Below are 20708 nucleotides of genomic sequence, written 5' to 3' on the forward strand. Positions count from 1 at the left end.
TTGATTTAAAAAAACATCAAACTAAAAATTTCACCATCATCTATACAGAAATTTCATGCTTCCAGTATGTAAAAGCAATAAAATAATTATTTTTTAAAAAATAAACAAATCATTTTATACTTTACTAATAAAATAGTTTATATTATTGATTAAAAAATAATATGGCATTAATATGTCCTTTTATTGTAATTTATAGCATATTATATTTCATTTTTTAAATCACAATAGGGTCTCTTAATGAAGAATAAAAAACAAAATAAGAAAACTTGTGTTTTTGAAAATGCCCTAAAGCGGGAGCGGGTTGTGCTGAGATAGTGGGTTGTGTTGATAGCGGGATTTGCGACTAGGAGCCCTGCTACCGTCAAACGCGCTTTTCTAGTCAGTGGCATCGCGGCCATCCCCTCTACTGTACTGGGATAGCGGGATCGCATGGGGATTGACAACATAGATATATGTCTCCGCAGATAATGTATTTTCTCGAATATGAATTTTTGGAACACTTAATGATAGGAGATTACATAATGTATACTTTTTTGAGGATAATGGTTATATTACTGATGAAACTTTATCTTCTTCCATGTCAACTATAGTTATATTTTTGTTCTGCCTTCCAAAAAAATGTTCTATTCTGCATATGGCCATTTAATGAAGTCTACTAGAAGCATGTTTCTTGTGCTAACTACTTTGTATTACATCATCAGGAAACCATCCGCCGAATACTTCTATTGACATTAGATGACCCTCATCGGAAAATTTGCACAGCTATTGGTATGGCTGTGGCATCCATTGCAGTGTATGATTGGCCAGAGTCATGGCCAGATTTGTTACCATTTCTCTTAAATTTGATCAAGAATCAAACCAACTTGAATGGAGGTAAACAGTTCATTCTGTGTTGTGATTTGTTGGATTTTATACATTTGAACCTATGTTTGATTGTGGAAAAGCCTTACGTGAAAAATGGGTTCCATTTGCTTTTGGAGTGGAGTGTATTCTGAACATTATATGATAGGAGCACTCTTAGATGAATGAGATGAGAAAAAACTGAATATTATTGATTTACAAATTACTCATTTTATAGACTACTGTACGTCGAGCCTAATAATTACTACTCCAGAACAAAGGAAATGGAATTTTCGGTAATAACTGAAATAGTACCATAGCAGATATTGTAGAAGAAGAAAAGGAAAGTCTGAAATATTTTATCCCATCCTAACATAGTGCTATGATCTACATTATTTGAAACATTTTGAAAGCCTCACAATGGATAATGATATGGTTTGAGTAGTGGTTATAAGAAGTGGGGTGGGCATCCCTCATCTTACAAGCTGGTTTTGAAAAGTTGAGTTAAGCCCAACCAAATTCAAGTATGGCATTAGAGCTTATTTTGATCCTTTCAACCACCTGAGTCACGCACCAGATGCTTAGTCTTGGACATGAGAGGGTGTGTTGAGACAGAGAGTCCCCCATTAGATAATGATATATGTGGTGGACATCCTTTACCATGTAAGTCGGTTTTGTGGAGTTGAATTAGACCCAATCCAAATTCTAATACAACACTTTTCCCCCTAAATAGGCAAATTGTTTGCTCTATGCTTTTCTTAGCATACTTATCTAACACTTGTATCATTTTCCACAAGTTTCATATTACAGATGATAAACCATTGAAATAATTAACTTTGGCTTTGATGCTGGTTACTATTTGATTCATTCACTTTATCTATTAGCTTAAATATAATTTTGGTCCTACTTAATATTCGTTTTTGTCCTTTATCTTTTTTTAATTCGTTTTGGTCCTTATCTTTTATTTTAGTCCTTTATCTTTTACTTAATAATCGTTTTAGTCCTTTATCTTTCACAAAATTATACAAGTTTGTCCTTATATTAAGGACTAAAACGAATATTAAATAAAAGATAAATGACGAAAACGAATAAAAAAATATAAAGGAAGACAACGATAAAAAAAGATGAAGGACTAAAACGAATAAAAAAAGATAAAGGACCAAAATTGTATTTTAGCCTTATTTATTTTAAGATTTTTATGATCAATAATTGTTCTGTTTTAGGATTGTATTCTCTGGTTGAATTTTTTCTATATGCTAATTCATTAACTTTATATTTTTTCTAATAATTTTATTCTAGTGCATGGAGCTATGAAATGCTTGGTTCTTCTCTCTGCGGACTTGGATGATAGAATGGTTCCAACACTAATACCTACTTTGTTCCCAAGTTTGCTGACCATTGTATCCTCTCCGCAGGTTATAATTTTGAATATATTTCTGCTAACTTTCTAACTAACCAGTTTTATGCTTCTCGTATGCTTTACTTAGTTTGGAAGTCTTTAAATAAACCTCGATTGGTAGATGGAAAGATATCTATGAATGATTGAGTTTTATGACTGTTTAATCCATTAACAAGTCATAAAACACAATTATTCTAAGCTAACCGCCCCTCTACCAATTAAGGGCTATTTAAAGACTTGCTAACAAGCTGAACAACCACCTACCAAACTAACCAACTAATTTACTTATTGTTCTAACAATATTATTAACTACTCTAATTCTCCTTTATTCTATATATTCTAACATGCTCTGTCTTCCCTTTGATATCTTTCCCATATATTATCTCTATTTTGCATATTGTTTTGCCGTTTCTTGTGAATTTCTACAAGAAAAGTTTTAGCAATTTATAGTAATCATTGTTGTCGAAAATGGGCCATGGCAATGGCAAGAATCTGTTATGCCGCCATACAATGGGGTGGTGTATCAGTTTTCGCTTGGTGGTAGAATGTGCACTTCGAGGCCATGGCAGAAAAATGGCCAAACCCTAAAAAATAACAAAAATAGAGGCTCTGGTCGTGTGACTTGACCCAAATACTTTTTGTTGGCGTCCCAAATAGGTTAAAGACCCTAAAATATAAAAAATAGGGTCATTTTACTATTTATCTCAATATCTTCTTCTCTTCTCTTCTCTTCTCATCCATCCACCACATCTTACTGTCCTCCAAGAAACCTCACCTTTGGCGGCCGCAACCCATGGCAAACCCTCACCCCCTTCGACCACCACCACCCACAATGATCACCAACTTGCGGCGGCCAGCACCATGGCGACCACCACCATTTAGGAAGCACTCCTCTTGTTTTTTTTAAATATTTATTTCTTTCTCCTTTTTCTTCATCATTTTTTTAGAGTCTATAAGAGTATAGTAAATAGGAAATTGATTGTAACTAAGTGTAGATTCAATTAGGTAGTTATATGACAGCTGTCCCAGTGACTGACAGTTATCCATCTAACTAACCTCTTGTAAACCTGCTATAGCAGGTGACAACTCAACAAGTATATAAGCTGAGATGATCAAAATTATACTCATATTATTCAATAATGAAAAATAGTTATCATTGATATTCAATATGGTAACACATAGCTAGGTTACGATCCATGGCGGATCCGTCACATTCAATTCCTCCACCACCTCCTTCTCCTCCGCTTCGCACGAAGATTTCGATTCCTGCGTCACCTTTAAATGTTTTGCCTCTTAATACACCTCCTTCTTTGAATTTCTCGCTCAAAATCACCAAGAAATTGAATAAAAAGATTTTCATATGGCGTCAACAAATTGAATCGTACGTCAATGCTCACAATCTTATTGGTTTCTTTGTTTGTCATTTGATTCCTCTTCAATTTACAATCGAAGAAGATTGTCGATATGGAATAATGAATCCAACATATGTTTCTTGGCGTCAATGCAGTCAATTCACGCACTATCCAAAAAAGGTTCATTTACATGCAACTCATAGAATTTTGCAGTATCTTAAGGGAACTCTAGGAAGAGGAATTTTGTTCAAAAGAAATGGCAATACAACATTTGAGGCTTACACTGATCTCGACTATGCAAGGTCAATTGTCGATAGGAGATTTACTACAAGGTACTGTACCTTTCTTGGAGGAAATCTTGTGACTTGGAGGAGTAATAAGAAAAATGTAGTAGCATGTTCTAGTGCTGAAGCTGATTTCGAGCCATGGTACAAGGCATTTGTGAATTACTTTGGCTCATTTATTTTAGAAGACTTGAAAATCAAATGGGAAAGACCTATGAAGCTCTATTGTGACAACAAGTCAGCTATTAGTATAGCACATAATCCAGTTCAACATGATCAAACCAAGTATATCGAGGTTGATAGACACTTCATTAAGGAGAAGCTTGATAGTGGGCTGATTTGCACCCCATATGTGCCCTCATATTGGCAACTTGCCAATATTCTCACCAAAGGATTGAGTAGCTCAAATTTTGAACGAGTTGTATCCAAGCTGGGAATGGAAAATACCTATTCACCGGCTTGAGGGGGAGTGTTGGAAATAACAAGATTCATTTATGTATCCCATTGAAAATACGAGCACTTTAAGTCTTAGGTTAATGTATGTTTAGATTCATGTACTTATGGAGTTGGAACTTGTATTTATGTCTCCTTGTAATCATAACATGTAATTAATTGTAATGTATATAAATATCAAAGTTGCTGAGTGCTTTTAACACTCAAGCACATTCAGAAAAATTCTTTCTTCCTATTTTTCACAACTTCTTTTGCCATTGATGGTTATTTTGAGGTGACTTTTGTGGTTTATGACTCACAATTTAGCCTATCAATTTGTCCCCGATGCACTGGGTTCAACTTTCATCCTAGATGCTATAGCCTTAGCTTTTGTTCTTTGTGCACTAGTTGTCTTTGTCACAAAAGCAATTCTCAGAATTATATTGAAGTTAAAACATTTGGGTCTCCTATATTATTAGTTTGAATCTTGCAAATGCAGTTTTTTAGAAGTATGGACCTAGCTTTGTTCAATTTCTTGCCATGAATTGCTCCTAAGTTGATGACGACTCCAGCAATTCTCTCTGACAGCATCTGCATCTCGAGTTGCATATCCATCTTTTTATTTATTGATTTATTTGCGGAGCAATACATTGTTTTCTTTTAACAAGAACAAGTTTAGTAAGCTTTAGCTTGTGGGGGATTGTTAGAATATAAAATAATATCTTGATATTATCTTATAATATATTGGTTTATCTTTTAGGATTAGTTTTCAATATTATCATATCATATCATTTCTTATTTATAGGGATATAATATTTGTAAGTGTCTTATTGCTTTTAAACCTATATAAAGAGTTTTCGTGGTGTAGTTTAAACCAATGGTTTCACCATATATCTTTCTAAGTTCCTCTCATTGAACAATTTTATTTCTCCATGCAGATATATGACACGTACTTACGAACCAAGGCCCTTTCAATAGTCTATTCTTGCACTTCTATGCTGGGGGCGATAAGTGGTGTTTATAATGTATTTTCTTCTCACTACGTAACTGTGCTCAGATCTTGTTGATTGTTTTTTAGTGTATTTTACTTTTTGTTTGTTAACATATCATGGTGTACTGTTTAGGAAGAAACGACTTCTCTAGTAGTTCCTTTGCTTAAACCATGGATGGAACAATTTTCTTCTATTCTCAAAATTCCAGTTCAATCTGAAAATCCAGATGATTGGAGTGTCAGAATGGAGGTTTGTCTGGTTTTTTAAAAGTTGATTTCTACATTTTTTCCTGGTTTCCATTGTTATAAATATTTCATCTCTCTTCTTTAAGGTTTTGAAGTGCTTGAATCAGTTTATTCAGAATTTCTCAAGCCTAATTAAAAGTGAATTTGAGGGTATGTTTATTCCCAAAGTTTTGTTGCTTAGCCTTTGTCTTAGTTCTATTTTTTATTTGTTTGACAAGATGCTGTTCCTTGTAGTCGTATTGGGGCCATTGTGGAGTACATTTGTCTCCTCTTTGAGAGTTTATGAGCAGGCTTCTATTGAAGGAACAGAAGATTCGTATGAAGGAAGATATGATTCTGATGGCTCAGAGATAAGCCTTGAATCATTTGTTATCCAGGTGACAATAACAGCAATTTCTGATGTTTATTACTTTGATGATTTGATAATGGAAGTGATATTTTGCTATTGAGCATATTTTCATGTCAGAGTTAACCGATTTATTTTATCTGCAATGAGTGATTTCTGCAATCAATAGTGGTTCAGTAGCTTTTTGTTTCCACTTTACTTTATCAAGTTGATGGTGTGCCCATGTTAATATTTATCAGCTGCTTAATGTAATTGAATATTGTTTGTTATCTTGATCCCTATTTGTTGAAACATCTATCCTTTTGATTCATATTTTAATTGAGCCTCTATGTATGATTTATATCTTTTGTTACAATATCTACAGTTTTTAATTTTAAGTATAGTAATTACTCTCTCCACTTTCAACCCTTAGAAGATGTCCAAGTCTGTCCTCTCTATTTCAAAGTACTATGTTCAGTCCTTGAGATTAGTGCTGGTCATAGCATTTTTATGTGAAAGAGCATCATAAATTCTTTATTTTCCAGGAAATTTTTACTTGTCTTTAGAACTCTAAGCGTCACCTAGACTAGTTTTGAACTATTATTAGACTTAGTATTTTTGTGATGTCCCAAATCCAATAGAAAGGGTGTTTGAAACTTCATTTTGTCTCTTGAAGTCCCAAACTGATAGAATGGTATTCACATAGCTATTTGTGACATTTAGAGTTGTATTGCAGAAAAAGAAAAAAATATTCCTGCCAGGCTCGACTGATGTTAGTTGTTCCTGATCCTAATCGACGCGTTTATATTAAAACGGATTGCTGTTTTCCATTCCCAAGAGGTTTTCTACTTTTTTTGTGTATGTATGTGTGAAAGTATAATTTTGCATTTTAGGTAGATCTTATGATCCGTGTTACAATCATTTGGTTTACGATATTTCTCCACCATCCTAATTCTAGGTAGAATCTTCATTTTGACAAAATTGGTGTTGGATGCCTTTATTACTCTCTTAGATAGGAGAGTGTGATTATTCAAAATGGATGGCAGGTCAATGTCATTTTAGCATCTCATAGGAGATATTGTAATATACTCGTTAAGTAATCAAACAGCTGAGATCCGTCTAAACATTTATTGATCAGGGCCAAATAGTTCTTTCCTATGCTTGCGCGTCCTTGATATCTTTAACTAGCTTTGAACTATCATTTTGCATCTAATATTTTCATTACAGCTAAACTATCATTTTGCATCTAATTTTTTCATTGCAGCTGTTTGAACTTCTGTTGACCATTGTCGGTAATTCAAGACTAGGAAAGGTTTGTTTCAGAACATTCTTGAAATCTTTTGTTTTCTGATAGTTGTGTTCTATTGCACCATTACTTTGATCGGTGGTTTATGTTTTTATAGGTGGTTCGGGCTAATGTCAAAGAATTGGTGTACTATACTATTGCTTTTCTTCAAATGACAGAACAGCAGGTCATACATTTTTGAGTCTTCCTACTGCTCCTAATTTCATACTTGTCATTATTTGGTGCAGCAGTATCGAGATGTATTAATAATGCTGAGCAATTAATGACCATGTAGGCATGTAGTCCAGATGCAGGTTCCCTCATATCATATGCTTTCTTATTTTTCTCTTTATCTCAACAAAGAATAATCACACACCCTCTTGGTTCTTCTGAGTAACCTCCCCCAAACTACCATTCTCATTTTTATGCCTTCTGGATGCTACTCAGTAACTAACTCTCGATAGGCTCTACCGCCTCAACTACTTTCTTGGGCCTTATTATGTATACCTTCCAACCTTTTGGCTCGTGAGGCAATTGGTCTACCATCTTCCCTTTAGGATCATCTCATATTGTGGTTATAAAAAGAATCAATAATAGTTTTTTGTGGATTGATGTAAAACATGATTTGGTAAAGTGAAAATTATGGTGATATACAGTAGTGCCATTCCAATGTTCTACTTGTTTCTTTTCTGTTATGAGTCCTGCATTGGATGGAATATGATCTGAAATTGTCAAATCCTAGATGTGAGGAGGTGTTAAGAGTTCCACATTGGATAAAATATGACCAAATTTTAGGATTTTATAAATTGTTGTGGTAGGCTCTACCTAGGTAGTCAATAGCGCCGGTTCGCGGCGGGATCGCGCCGGAGCGGAGCGGCAAAGGACATGGCCGCGACGGCACAGTGCGGAGCGGGCAAAGGAGAGGTCGCGCGCAATCTGGGCCGGTTCGCGGGTTGCGGGTTGCGTTCCGGGTCAGTGGATCTCAAACCCTAGAAAACGAGATTTTTTTTCTTCTGAAAAATCCTCTTTTTTTCCATTAAATACCAAATTTACCCTTAAATTTTAAAATATTTTAAGGATAATTTTGGTATTGTCCTTCAAATTTCAGAGTTTGTTGTCTCCTTCTGTCTCCTTCCTCTGCCGTTTCATCGTCCTCTTCTCACTGTCGTTTCGTCGTCCTCTGCGTTTGCTGCGACTGTTCGACTTCCCGTTTGTGTTCGCCACACCTGTTCGTCTGCGCTGCCGTTCCTCTTCGTCACTGGTTCTCTGCTTTTTACTTCTTTCTCTGTTCTGTTTTCACTTCTTTCTCTTTTTACTTCTTTCTCTGTTCTGTTCCTCTGATCCATTTTTGTTTTTACTCATTTTTTTCTTTTTAGTTCTTTCTCTGTTTATTTATTTATTTTTTGTTACTTCTTTTTCTTTTGTTTTTTTTTTCTTTCTGTTTTTCTTAACTTTAGTTCTTTCTTCTGTTTCATTTTTTTAATTTATTTTTTTTGTTGCTTCTTTTTTTCTTCTTTCTGTTTTTATTTTAATTTAATATTTTTTTATCTTTCGTTACTTAGTTATTTCTTTTATTTAATTTATTTTTTTCTTTCTGTTTTATTTTTTAATTTATGAATGTTTATTTTTTTGTTACTATTTATGAAAGTTTATGAGTTTGAGACATTGTTTTATTATGCATGTTTATATAATATTATTCATATAATTTGTCCAAAAAATCCCGTTATCCCGCAACCCGCTATCCCGGTTTCTGGGGTTGGCCGCGACGCGCCGCTAATCTGGGATTAACTACCTAGGGCTCTACCACCTCAAGCACTTTCTAAGGCCTTATTTTCATCTACCATCTCTCGTCTAGGATCATCTCTCATATTCTTGTTATTATTTGGATCAATCATATTTTTCTGTGGGTTGATGTAAAACATGATTTGGTACATGGAAAACTATGATGATATACAGTTGTGCCATTAGAGCATCCATAATGGAGGTGCTTCCCCTAATTAGCACCAAGCTAAATGGCATCCTCATTGTGGTGGAACACTTTTGGGTGCTTGTTTGGTAGAGTGCTATACTAAGCTCCTTCTCTCTTCATTTATGCGGGTCCCATTTAGTAATGATGAGTTATTTGTTGAAAATGTTATGATGTGTAAATATTTGTAGGACCTATTTAGTAATTTTTAGGGGGCGTTGGGTTAGAGTGATTGACTGTTTATTAGGTACTGCTACTAAAAGTGTATAAAAGAATGACGTGTACACGTGAGATTCACTTTAGGCACCCATTTTAGAGTGCTCCTTTGTAGATGCTCTCCTGATCTACTTGTTTCTTCTCTAAATTTGCTGCAATCAAATCATTTGACTATTTTTATTTTTGATACTTTTTAGCTTCATACGTGGTCTGTGGATGCCAACCAGTTCATTGCTGACGAAGAGGATGCCACTTATAGCTGCCGCATTTCTGGTCAGATTTTATTTGTCATTTTAAATTTTTGAAAGTGATAGTTTATTTCAAATTGGTTGATAGGTTCCTATGTTGATTGTTCATTATGATTATTTTTTGTTTGTTAAAATAATGACTTTAATCTTTATATGTTTTCAACTTCTTTAAGAATTGCTTCAGTAAAAAACATAAGACCACTTATTCACCACCTCCCTTTAAGGTTGAGGTGACAAATGGAGGGATTGGACGAATTTTGAATTGTATCCTTATGGATAGATAACTTAGAATATATTGATGCATTCAGTATGCATTAGAAATTTATAGAATATTTATAGAATATTTGTAAGCATTCCTATCATTATATGTATTTATTACTCATAGTTAGGGGTGAGAATAAGCCAGGCTAGGTTTTGAAAGGCCTGAGCCTGGCCTACGATTAATTTTTTAGGCTTAAGCCTGACCTACGGCCTATCATAGGCTTTTTTTTTTCGGCCTGACCTGACCTTTTTAAAAGTCTTGCCTTGTCTGGAAGCCTATTTAAAAGCTTTATTAACATTAAAACATTTAAATTTTCTATTCATACCACATGATGCTCTCTACATACCAATATCAATTTACATATCTATATATATTAAACAAAAAACAATTTTTCTAACAAATTAATTAAATTTTTTTTTAAAGAAACATCTTTTAAACCCTAAAACATAATTTTTGATTTCAAAGAATAGATTTTTTTCTGAAACAAACGCACTCATTATTACCTCTCAAACAAATATGGAACGACTACTGAGTGATTGACTAATTGAATGACTATCAAATATAGAACAACTACCAAATATGGAACGACTACCGAATATGGAATGACTACAGAGTGATTGTTTAATTGATATAATTTAAAATAGGAAATATTATTATTAATATAATAATAAAAAATAACATTAATAAATAATAAAATATATATAGGCCGACCTGTCAGGCCTAATAGACTTTGTTATAAGCCTGAGCCTGACCTATTTAAATAAATAGGCTTTAAAAATAGTCTGAGCTTAGCCTTTTTATTAAATAGGCCAGGCCAGACCATAAGTAGGCCAGACCATAGGCCCCTGACGGACGGCCTAGCTTATTCCCATCCCTACTCATAGTTTATATGAAGAACTTCCTTTGTGTAGTTAATACACGAGTTATTCAACATGTCTCTTAATATTCTTTTCTCATTCAATATGGTATTTAGAGCCCATTGAGAGACAACCCTATTCTTCAACTACTCGGTTAACCCACTGTCTCTGGTGAAAAGTTTATTTTTTTCCAGCAAACCGTGTTCTCAACTTCGATTTCCCCCCTCCTTATCTGTGGTACTGTTTTCCCATTTTTCCCAGCCACCCATGCTTTGCCGTCGCCACCGTCGCTCTCTCCGACGACCTTTTCGGCGAACAACCACTCCAGTAGCGTCGTACACCCTAGATCGGTCCACCCCTCAAAGCGCGTCGTCAACAAACCTTTCACATGCCCACACGCGCCCAAACGTTTGATGTGCGTCAGATCTACGCGCCACCTCCTGCTACCGCGCGTGACGGCGTGTCCGACAACTGTTTACGACGTGACCTCTCTTCATACTCGCCTCAGCCTTCTGATTCCATATTTGTCCGGAGTTTTTAGTTTTGAGTCACGAATATACCCGTTCTAGTTCAAACAACCCCTGTTTTCCCAGTTCAGACGCGTTTTCTGGCACTCTTTACCTACCATGACGTCTCTGTCTACTAAAACAAATAGCATCTTTACCATTTACATCACCTCTCATTTCTTTGTAGAAAAATTGAATGGATCAAATTATGACAGTTGGGCCGCTGACATCAAACTATGGATGCTTGGTCAAGGTTATGAGTACCATCTCACTAAAAATTCTGAAAAGGTTGTTGCGGCTGAAACTTCAAAATGGAAGCAGAGAGATGCTCAGTTGTGTAGTGTCATTAAGTCTACACTTCATCTAGACGTTAAACAGATTTTTCGTCCACATCTCACGTGTGAATCGGTTTGGAGTCAGGCAAATACACTATAAACTAATGACACTTAACGCCTCTATGATGTCACCACTTGCTGAATATCATTCCTCCGAAGATGATAAATGGTTCTATTTCTATTTATCTTGACAATGCTCATAGTGCACTTCATGATTTTAATGAGCTTCTCCCTGCTGCTGCAAGTAATCCAGTTGAATAAACGAAGGAGTTGGATAAAGCAACACCTTCTTCATGCTTCTTGCACTTTATGACTTGTCCCATGAGTACTCTGCAACTCGTGATTAAATTTTGGGGTCTGTTACTGTTTCGGATATGTCTACTACCTCAACGATCCTTCTTCGAGTACCAACAAAACATCCAGCTGAGGTTTTGTTAATGTTCTGAATAAGTCTATTGCCTCAACAATCCTGCTTCGAGTACTAGCTGAACCCTCTATTACTTCAGCTCCGGGTGACGCTGCTGCCCTTGCATCTCTAAGACATAATCAGAGTCGCTCTCGTGTAGGACCATCCTAACTCTAAACCTCGTTCCAAATGTGAGCATTGTAATCGACTTGGATACACTATTGATTGCAGTTGGAATTGGTATGGTAAACCTTCACCTTTGATAAATGTAACTCAACTTGATCCTTTTGCCACTATTCAGACTACACCTACTCCACAGGGCACCCCGACAACTTATGAAGATTTCCTCCGGTGGGTTCAGAGTCATTTGTACTCTGATTCTACTACTTCGGTTGCTCAGCACTCCGGTGGGTTTAGTCCTTGCGTTCTTGATTCTGGTGCGTCTGATAATGTCACTGGTAATAAACGTCTCTTTTCTTCTCTATACAAATCTGGTTTTCTTACCTACTATAACTTCTGCCAATGACTCTCAAACTCGATCTCAAGGGGTTGACGCTGTCCAAATTCTCCCTTCCATTTCAGTTGCATCTGATCTCTATGTACCTAGATGTCTTTTTAATTTACTTTCCGTTAGTCGATTAATTCATTCCCATGACTGTATTATTACTTTTACTATTGATAAAGTTACCCTCCAGGACCAGAGTTCATGACAGATTAGCGTCGGATGTGAGTCTCAAGGCCTCTATTACCTTTCTCTACCATCCAAGACGTGCTCTGCTACAAATTCCCTTCATATTATCCATGCTCTGTTAAGATACCCAAGTGTTACCAAACTTCCAAAACTGGTGCTTAGTTTGTCTAAGTTGTCCACTTTACATTGTGAGTTGTGTAAGTTAGAGAGACACACTCGTAATCATTTTCCTGATCGAGTCAATAAAAGGGTTTTGTCCTCCTTTGCGTTAGTTCACTCTGACGTTTGGGGTGTTTCTCGTATATGTTACTTTAGAGTCTAAGTATTTTGTTACTTTTATCGATGATTACTCTCATTGTATGTGGTTATTTTTAATGAAAAATAGATATGAACTGTTTTCTATTTTTAAGCAATTTTATCAAGAAATTAAAACTCAATATGATGTTTCTATTTGTACTTTACAAAGTGATAATGCTCTAGAATATTTGTCCCATCAATTTCATACATCCCAATAGAATAGGGTAGCTGAACGCAAAATCGACATCACATTGAAACCACTCAAACCTTACTTCTCCATGGTAATGTTCCATTCCGTTTTTGGGGGATGCTGTCTTAACAACATGCTACCTTATCAATTGTATGCCGTCTTTTGTCCTTGATGGCAATATCCCTCACTTGATCTTCTTTCCCCATACCCTTCTTCACCCATTACCTTGTCGTGTCTTTGAGTCCACGTGTTTTGTTCACGATTTATCTCCTAGTCTCGACAAATTGTCAGTTCGATCACTCAAGTGTGTCTTTCTCGGATATCATCGGTTCCAAAAAGGCTATCGTTGCTATTCTTCCTAGCACTACACCGATACGTTACATCAGTTGATGTTACCTTTTTCGAGTGTGTACCATATTTTGAACCGACCCATGTAGCTATTGAGCCCCACCAGGACATTAATCCCGAACTTCCGCAGATAGTATCTCTATTCTACCCATTCTTGTTCCTCTCGAATCTGTCGAGTCTACCCCACAAACTCCACGACCACTACAAACATATCGTAGTTGCGCACCCTCCGTTGTGCCTGTTCTTGTTCGCATTGCAGACTCTCATCCAACGCCACCACCGAATCCGATCCTGCCATCTGAGCATAACCTTTTCATTGCTCTTCGTAAGGATATTTGCACAACACATAATCCATCTCCTCATTATATTGATTTATGTTATCATCGTCTTTCTCCCTTGCATCACATTTGCTTGTCTTTTTTGTCTTCTGTTTCTATTCGTAAATCTCCAAGTGAAGCATTATCCCACCCTGAGTGGAGGCAAACAATGCTTGATGAGATGTGTGTTCTTCAAAGCAGTGGTACTTGGGAATTAGTCCCTTTACCTCATGGGAAGTCTTTACTAGGTTGTTGTTGGCTTTATATGGTGAAGGTTGACCTTGATGGTAAGATTGATTGATTTAAGTCTTATTTGGTAACCAAGGGATATACTCAGATTTTTGGGTTGGTTTACTGGGATACCTTCTCACTTGTTGTCAAAATGGCATATGTCAGACTGTTTTTCTCTATTGCAGCAATTCCACATTGGTCTCTCCATCAACTTGACATTAAAAATGCCTTTTTACACTGTCCTTTGAAGAGGAAGTTTATATGGAGCAACCACCAGGGTTTGTTGCTAAGGGTGAGTCTTCACCATGGTTTGTCGGCTACATAGGTCTCTTTATGGTCTTAAATAGTCTCTTAGAGCTTGGTTTTGCAGATTCAACACGGTAGTACAAGAATTTTGGTATGATTCGTAGTGAAGTCGATCACTTTGTATTTTATCGTCACTCAATCCATGGGTGCATCTATCTTATTGTTTTTGTGGATGACATTGTCATAATTGGTAGTGATCAACAAGGAGTACTCTAGTTGAAACATCTTTCAAATCAATTTCAGACTAAAGACCTCAGTAAACTACGTTATTTTTTGGGTGTTGAGGTAGCCCAATCCAAGGATGGCCTTATAATTTCACAAAGAAAATATGATATGGATAGTCTTGAAGAAACAAATGTATTTAATTCCAAGCTAGTTGATACTTCTATGGATTCAAATGTCAAACTCCTACATAGTCAAGGGGAGCCTCTATCATATTCAGGAAGATATAAGAGATTGGTTGGAAAATTAAACTATCTCACAGTCACTCGTCCTGACATTTCCTTCGTTGTTAGTGTGGTAAGCCAATTCTTAAATTCTCCTTGCCAAGAACATATGAATGCTGTAATTCAGATTCTTAAATACATCAAAAGTGCACCTGGAAAAGGTCTAGGTTATGAAGATAGAGGACATACTTAGATAGTTGGTTACTCAGCTGTTGATCGGACATGCTCACCCATTGATAGACGATCCACTTCTGGGTATTGTGTATTTGTCGGAGGAAATTTAATATCTTGGAAGGGTAATAAACAAAATGTTGTTGCAAGATCTAGCGCTAAGGCAGAATTCAAGGCCATGACACTAGTAACATGTGAGCTCATCTGGTTGAAACAATTACTAAAAGAACTTTAATTTAAAGAGGGCAGTCCAATGACACTAATATGTAATAATCAAGCTGCATTGCACATTTCCTCAAATTCTGTTTTTCATGAGAGGATCAAACATATTCAGATAGACTGCCGTTTTGGTAGAGAAACGATTGAATCTGGCGACATCATCAGTAGCTTTGTCAATTCTAATGATCAGTTGGCAAATGTTTTTATAACGTCATTGCAAGGTCCTAGAATTAGTTATATATGTAGCAAGCTTGGTGCATTTGATTTATATGCTCCAGTTTGAAGGGTAGTGTTGAAAATAAAATATTATTATGTAAATAAATAGAATTGTTGAAGTTGTATGATTTTAGAGAAAAGGATGAGAGAAAATAATAAGGGTTTGAATATTATTGATAATAGCTTAATGTTGACTTGATTACAAAAGACTCAATACTAATCTCTATTTATAGAGAAATATAGACTCAATCTTAAATCAAGAATAAATCATAATAATAATGAGAGATACTCTAAGATATCTCTATGATTATAAATTGATCCTAGGGAATAACTCAAGATACTCTAATATAATATAATAGATATTATAAGATATTTTTTAATATTCTAACAAGAATATTTGTAAGTATTTCTATCGTTATGTGTATTTATTACTCATAGCCTATATAAAGAACTTCTGCTGTGTAGTTGATACATACAGTTATTCCACATGCCTCTCAATATTCTCTTTTCATTCAATAGTATGGATTTATGTATATGTTGTAGAGATATCCACGAGCGTCATCAGAAAATTGCTTCTTGTAGGTGTGCTGTTACTGGAAGAGGTAGTCAATTCTTTTGATGGAGAAGGATTTCTTGCCATCATAGATGCTGCAAAACAATGGTTCACTGAGTCTCAATCAAGAAAATTGGCGGGCAGTGCAAGCTGGTGGAGGGTAAATATAGAATTTATGTTTTCCTTAGATCTAGAATTTATCTAGTATGTCTCGTTAAGAGTATAATTTAAGATTAATTGCCGGCTGACAAAGGCTATTTTAAAATAATGCTGGTTCTCAATCCTCCTTTTTTTAATTCTTTTTCTTTTCTGTAACTCTGTTTGGAACATTACTGAGGAAGAAACAATGGAGTCTAGGTCGTCACTATTGGAAATGTTCTTCTTTATCACACAAGCTTATTGAAAAGAAGATTGAAAGACCTTCAGATTTTACCAACCTCCGTTTCCAAAGTCCCCCAAAGTCTTCACTCAAATTTTTGGATGCCTCAACTAGGATTGTTGAGCCTCTCCTATCCTTGCTCCCTAATATTTATCCCTTCCTTCCTTGCTATGATTGTTATGGCCTACCTATTTTGTCTTCTACCACTTGTCATTTTTCTTACTATTCTTTTTATCTGTCTCAACACTATTAACCACACGACTGCTTATACTTTCTCTTGGTGGTTTGAGATATGTTTTTTCTGTACATTGGTGGTTTGAGATATGTTTTTTCTGTACATCTCATCGAAAGTGTGAATCATATGCTGTATTAATCTTTGCTATGGTATGTGAATATGCTAGAACATTGTAGGATATATTTACGGAGATATTGTATTTATGTCCTATTTATTACAGGATCAGTATATTTGAAAATATCTCGTTAATGCATGAATCTATTTTATATGCAGAAGTTAGTTTATTTCCTAAATTAGCTTAGCAGTTCTTGTATATATATCTGATGTATTCTCAGTATTAAGCAATGAAATCAATTCATTCAACCAGCCTTATTTTCTTACAGTAAGCATGCCAATGGTCCCAAATATTATTTGTAGCACGAGAAAAAGTTTTTGCTTTTGCATATATCATTTTGTGGAACTTACAATTTTTAAGTTCTAAAGTCAGTGTTATAAATTTTAACTGTGGCAGATAAGAGAAGCTACTCTTTTTGCCTTGTCATCTCTTTCAGAACAACTGTTTGAGACACAGGTATAGGATTTTGATTTTAGTTTCTTGATTCTCATGGGAAGTCATATATGGTTAAACCTTTTCATCTCCAACTTCAATAACTGAATTATATTTTGCACTAGGATATACTTTGATATATATAATATTTTGTCCTTCATATAGGAGTCAGGGTTTAAGACAAGTAACTTGAATAGCATGATTGAGCAGATCGTTGCCGAGGACTTTCTAATAGGTCATTTGTCAATTCTCCCCTTAAGCTTCCATTATGCTTCAGTTGTGATCCATGCATATACATGTACATATACGTATATATTTTATCTCACTTTCCTCCTTTTTGTGACAGATCCTCTTCAATACCCTTTTCTATATGCTCGTCTCTTTACTTCAGTTGCTAAATTCTCCTCTGTGGTAAATGTTTTCTATTCTTTCATAGTTTCTCCCCCCCATCCCCCACTGCTCTCTCACTCTAACTTTTCTTAATTTTCAGTTAAGCAATGGAGTACTAGAGCACTCTCTCGATGCAGCAATGAAGGCAATTACAATGAATGTGTAAGCAAACCTGTGTCAATTTGTATTCATTATACATCAGACTTTCTTCTAACTTTTAATTTGACAGGCCTCCACCTGTAAAAGTAGGTGCCTGCAGGGTACTTTCTCAGCTTCTTCCTAAAGCAAAGAAAGAAATTGTCCAACCACAATTATTGGGTTTATTTTCATCCCTCACAGATCTTCTTAATCATGTACCGTACAATATGAATCCTTTTGTCATATATGTATATTTTGCTATTGTTGCAAGATGTAGTTACCTTAATATGGTTTCCAGGCACAAGATGAAACCTTGCACATGGTACTTGAAACATTGCAAGAAGCAGTAAAGGCAGGTTAGTTATATTGTTCTCTTGTATTTAAATTATTGATATATAGTGAATATTTCTGTTCTAGTCTTACCTCCACACATTCTTGTGTGTTTTGTTTAGCTCGACATTTGTTTGTATTTATCCCCTCATTTTATATGTAGGCAATGAATCACCAGCAATAGTAGAACAGGTTGTATCTCCGGTAATCCTTAATGTATGGGCATCACATGTTTCTGACCCTTTTATCAGTGTTGACGCACTTGAAGTTCTTGAGGTAATGGTTTTGACCTTTAGTCTTTTTTGTTAATATTATTATCTGCAGAGTATCTTGATTTTGTCAACATTTAACATTAGTTATGACTGAGTTTGTAATTTGTATATCCTACATACATTGCATTGAATGAGGTAGGAGGGCAGAACAAGAGATTGTGACATGAACAGTAACATCTTATCTATTATGGCTGCCTTTAGCAAAAGTAGTAGATAAACTAGTTGATAACTAATAAGTTAATTTTTTTTATTAAAATCTTATAATTGAAAAACTACCTGATTAAATTTGAAATGTTGGATAGTGTATACAACTGTAGGGAAAATACTGTTATGATTTATTCATCAGTCTTGACTGTTTATGTTAAAAGAGATTACAGTAAATTCTCTTCCTTTAATCAATGAGAATTTTATGAAACAATGATTCATATAATAGTAGAAATAAAAAGGAAAGAATCACACGGATTCTCCAACACCCCTCTCAAGTTGGTGCATCGATATCTATCATGTTCAACTTGCTTATCAAATCCTCAAAGGCGGGTCTTGCCAGACTTTTGGTTAAATCATCCGTTGTTTGTTGATTTGAAGTCACAAATAGTAGACATATGATTTCCTCATCTATCTTTTCCTTTATGAAGTGACGACCAATCTCAATATTTTTGGTTTTATCATGTTTAACTGGGTTTTGAGCTATGCTAATGACGACTTTACTATCAGATATAGCTTTAATGGAAGCTCAATTTTCATCTTAAGCTCCTCCACAAATTCCATGAGCCATCGCCTTAAACTTAGCTTTTGCACTACTTCTTGCTACAACTTCTTGTTTCTTGCTTCTCCATGCCACAAGGTTTCCCCAGACATACGTACAATATTTAGATGATGACTTCCTTTTTGTGGTTGACCCTGCCCAATTTGCATCATTAAAGATAGAAACATTTCTTTCATTAGTCTTGTTAAAAAAGTGGCCCTTTCTAGGATTGGTCTTCAAATATCTCAAGATTCTACACACTAATTCAAGATGGTCCTCAAAAGGAGTGTGCATAAATTGAGTCACAACATTGGTCGAGAAGGCGATGTCATGTCTAGTGTAAGACAAATAAATTAGCTTCCCATCTAACCTTTGGTATCTTCCGATGTTAATAGAAACACTTCCTTTCTCCCAATGTTTTGCATTAGTGCTTATGGGGGTGTCATCTAGCCTACACACACTCATCCTTGTTTCTTTGAATAGATCTAGAATGTATTTTTGTTGTGAAACCATACTTCCTTTATTTGATCGAGCAACCTCCATACCAAGAAAGTATCTCAAAGCTCCTTAATCCTTGTTTTCAAAGTATGCATCTAGTTCTTCTTTCACTTATACTATTTAAATTATATTATTTATAATAAGGAAGATATCATCAACATAAACAGTCAAAGAAGCAAACTTTTCATCAGGGAAGAATTTTGTGAAGAAGGTGTGATCTGCATGTCGTTGAATGTACCTTTGTTTCTTGATAGACTGAATGAACCTTTCAAACCATGCTCTAGGAGATTGCTTTAGGCCATAGTGAGATTTTTTTTTCAATCTACACACTTTTGATCCAAATTTGTATTCAAAGCTAGAGGACCATGCATGTATAATTTTTCTAGATCGCCTTTCAACTGAACCACCCCAATTGTACTTCACAGTAAACACCCACTTACATACTACGATCTTCTTGTCATCTGGTAGTGTCATAAACCTCCAAGTATTGTTCTTCCCAAGAGTTCTCATCTCCTCAAGAAGAACTTCCTTCAACTTTGGAACTTCTAGAGCTTCGTGTACATTTTTTTGGATTCTCTACACTAGACATTTTTTGGTGCAGCTGAAGAAAGTAAAAGACAAAATACTTTCATGTTTTATTATTACAGCCCTAAGCTGTTTATATAGGAAAAGAAATTACAATAGTAAAACTGAGTAATAATAACAGAATAAAAATAAACATAATAATATAAAATAAAAGAGAATAAAATCTAATTTCTCTCGATTCTTCAACACCCCCCTCAAGTTGGTGCATAGATATCCGTCATGCCCAACTTGGCTATAAGTCGCTCAAAATTGGGTCTTGCCAAACTTTTTGTCAAGATATCAGCAGTTTGCTGATTGGAAGTCACAAATGGCAGACATATAACTCCAGCATCAATTTTTTCTTTTATAAAATGGTGGTCAATCTCAATATGCTTGGTTCTATCATGTTGTACAGGGTTGTGAGCTATACTTATTGCTGCTTTGCTATCACATAACAATTTTAAGGGTGAGTCAACTTTCATTTTCAGTTCGTCCAAGAGTTTACGAATCCATAAAAGTTCACAGATTCCTTGAGCCATTGCTCTGAATTCAGCTTCTGCGCTGCTTCGAGCAACAACCCCTTGTTTCTTACTTCTCCAAGTAACTAAATTTCTCCAAACATAGGCACAATATCCAGTGGTGGATTTTCTATCAGTAATTGATCCTGCCCAATCA

General features: G+C 35.4%; 1 protein-coding gene across 1 annotated transcript in view; it reads left to right on the plus strand.

The window, feature by feature from the left end:
* The window catches only part of LOC101497018 (uncharacterized), a 40414-nt gene that overhangs the window by 4422 nt on the left and 15284 nt on the right, over window positions 1–20708 (plus strand). The window contains exons 4-20 of the mRNA XM_004490236.4: window positions 702–873; window positions 2140–2255; window positions 5246–5332; window positions 5432–5548; window positions 5631–5694; window positions 5779–5921; window positions 7134–7181; window positions 7273–7341; window positions 9534–9609; window positions 15965–16095; window positions 17061–17120; window positions 17262–17331; window positions 17443–17507; window positions 17587–17648; window positions 17716–17839; window positions 17923–17980; window positions 18118–18230. Coding sequence (XP_004490293.1) covers window positions 702–873; window positions 2140–2255; window positions 5246–5332; window positions 5432–5548; window positions 5631–5694; window positions 5779–5921; window positions 7134–7181; window positions 7273–7341; window positions 9534–9609; window positions 15965–16095; window positions 17061–17120; window positions 17262–17331; window positions 17443–17507; window positions 17587–17648; window positions 17716–17839; window positions 17923–17980; window positions 18118–18230 — 1575 coding nt within the window. The remainder of the gene's footprint in view (window positions 1–701; window positions 874–2139; window positions 2256–5245; window positions 5333–5431; window positions 5549–5630; window positions 5695–5778; window positions 5922–7133; window positions 7182–7272; window positions 7342–9533; window positions 9610–15964; window positions 16096–17060; window positions 17121–17261; window positions 17332–17442; window positions 17508–17586; window positions 17649–17715; window positions 17840–17922; window positions 17981–18117; window positions 18231–20708) is intronic.

This window comes from Cicer arietinum, chromosome 2, assembly GCF_000331145.2.
Source record: "Cicer arietinum cultivar CDC Frontier isolate Library 1 chromosome 2, Cicar.CDCFrontier_v2.0, whole genome shotgun sequence".
Classification (NCBI taxonomy): Eukaryota; Viridiplantae; Streptophyta; class Magnoliopsida; order Fabales; family Fabaceae; genus Cicer; species Cicer arietinum.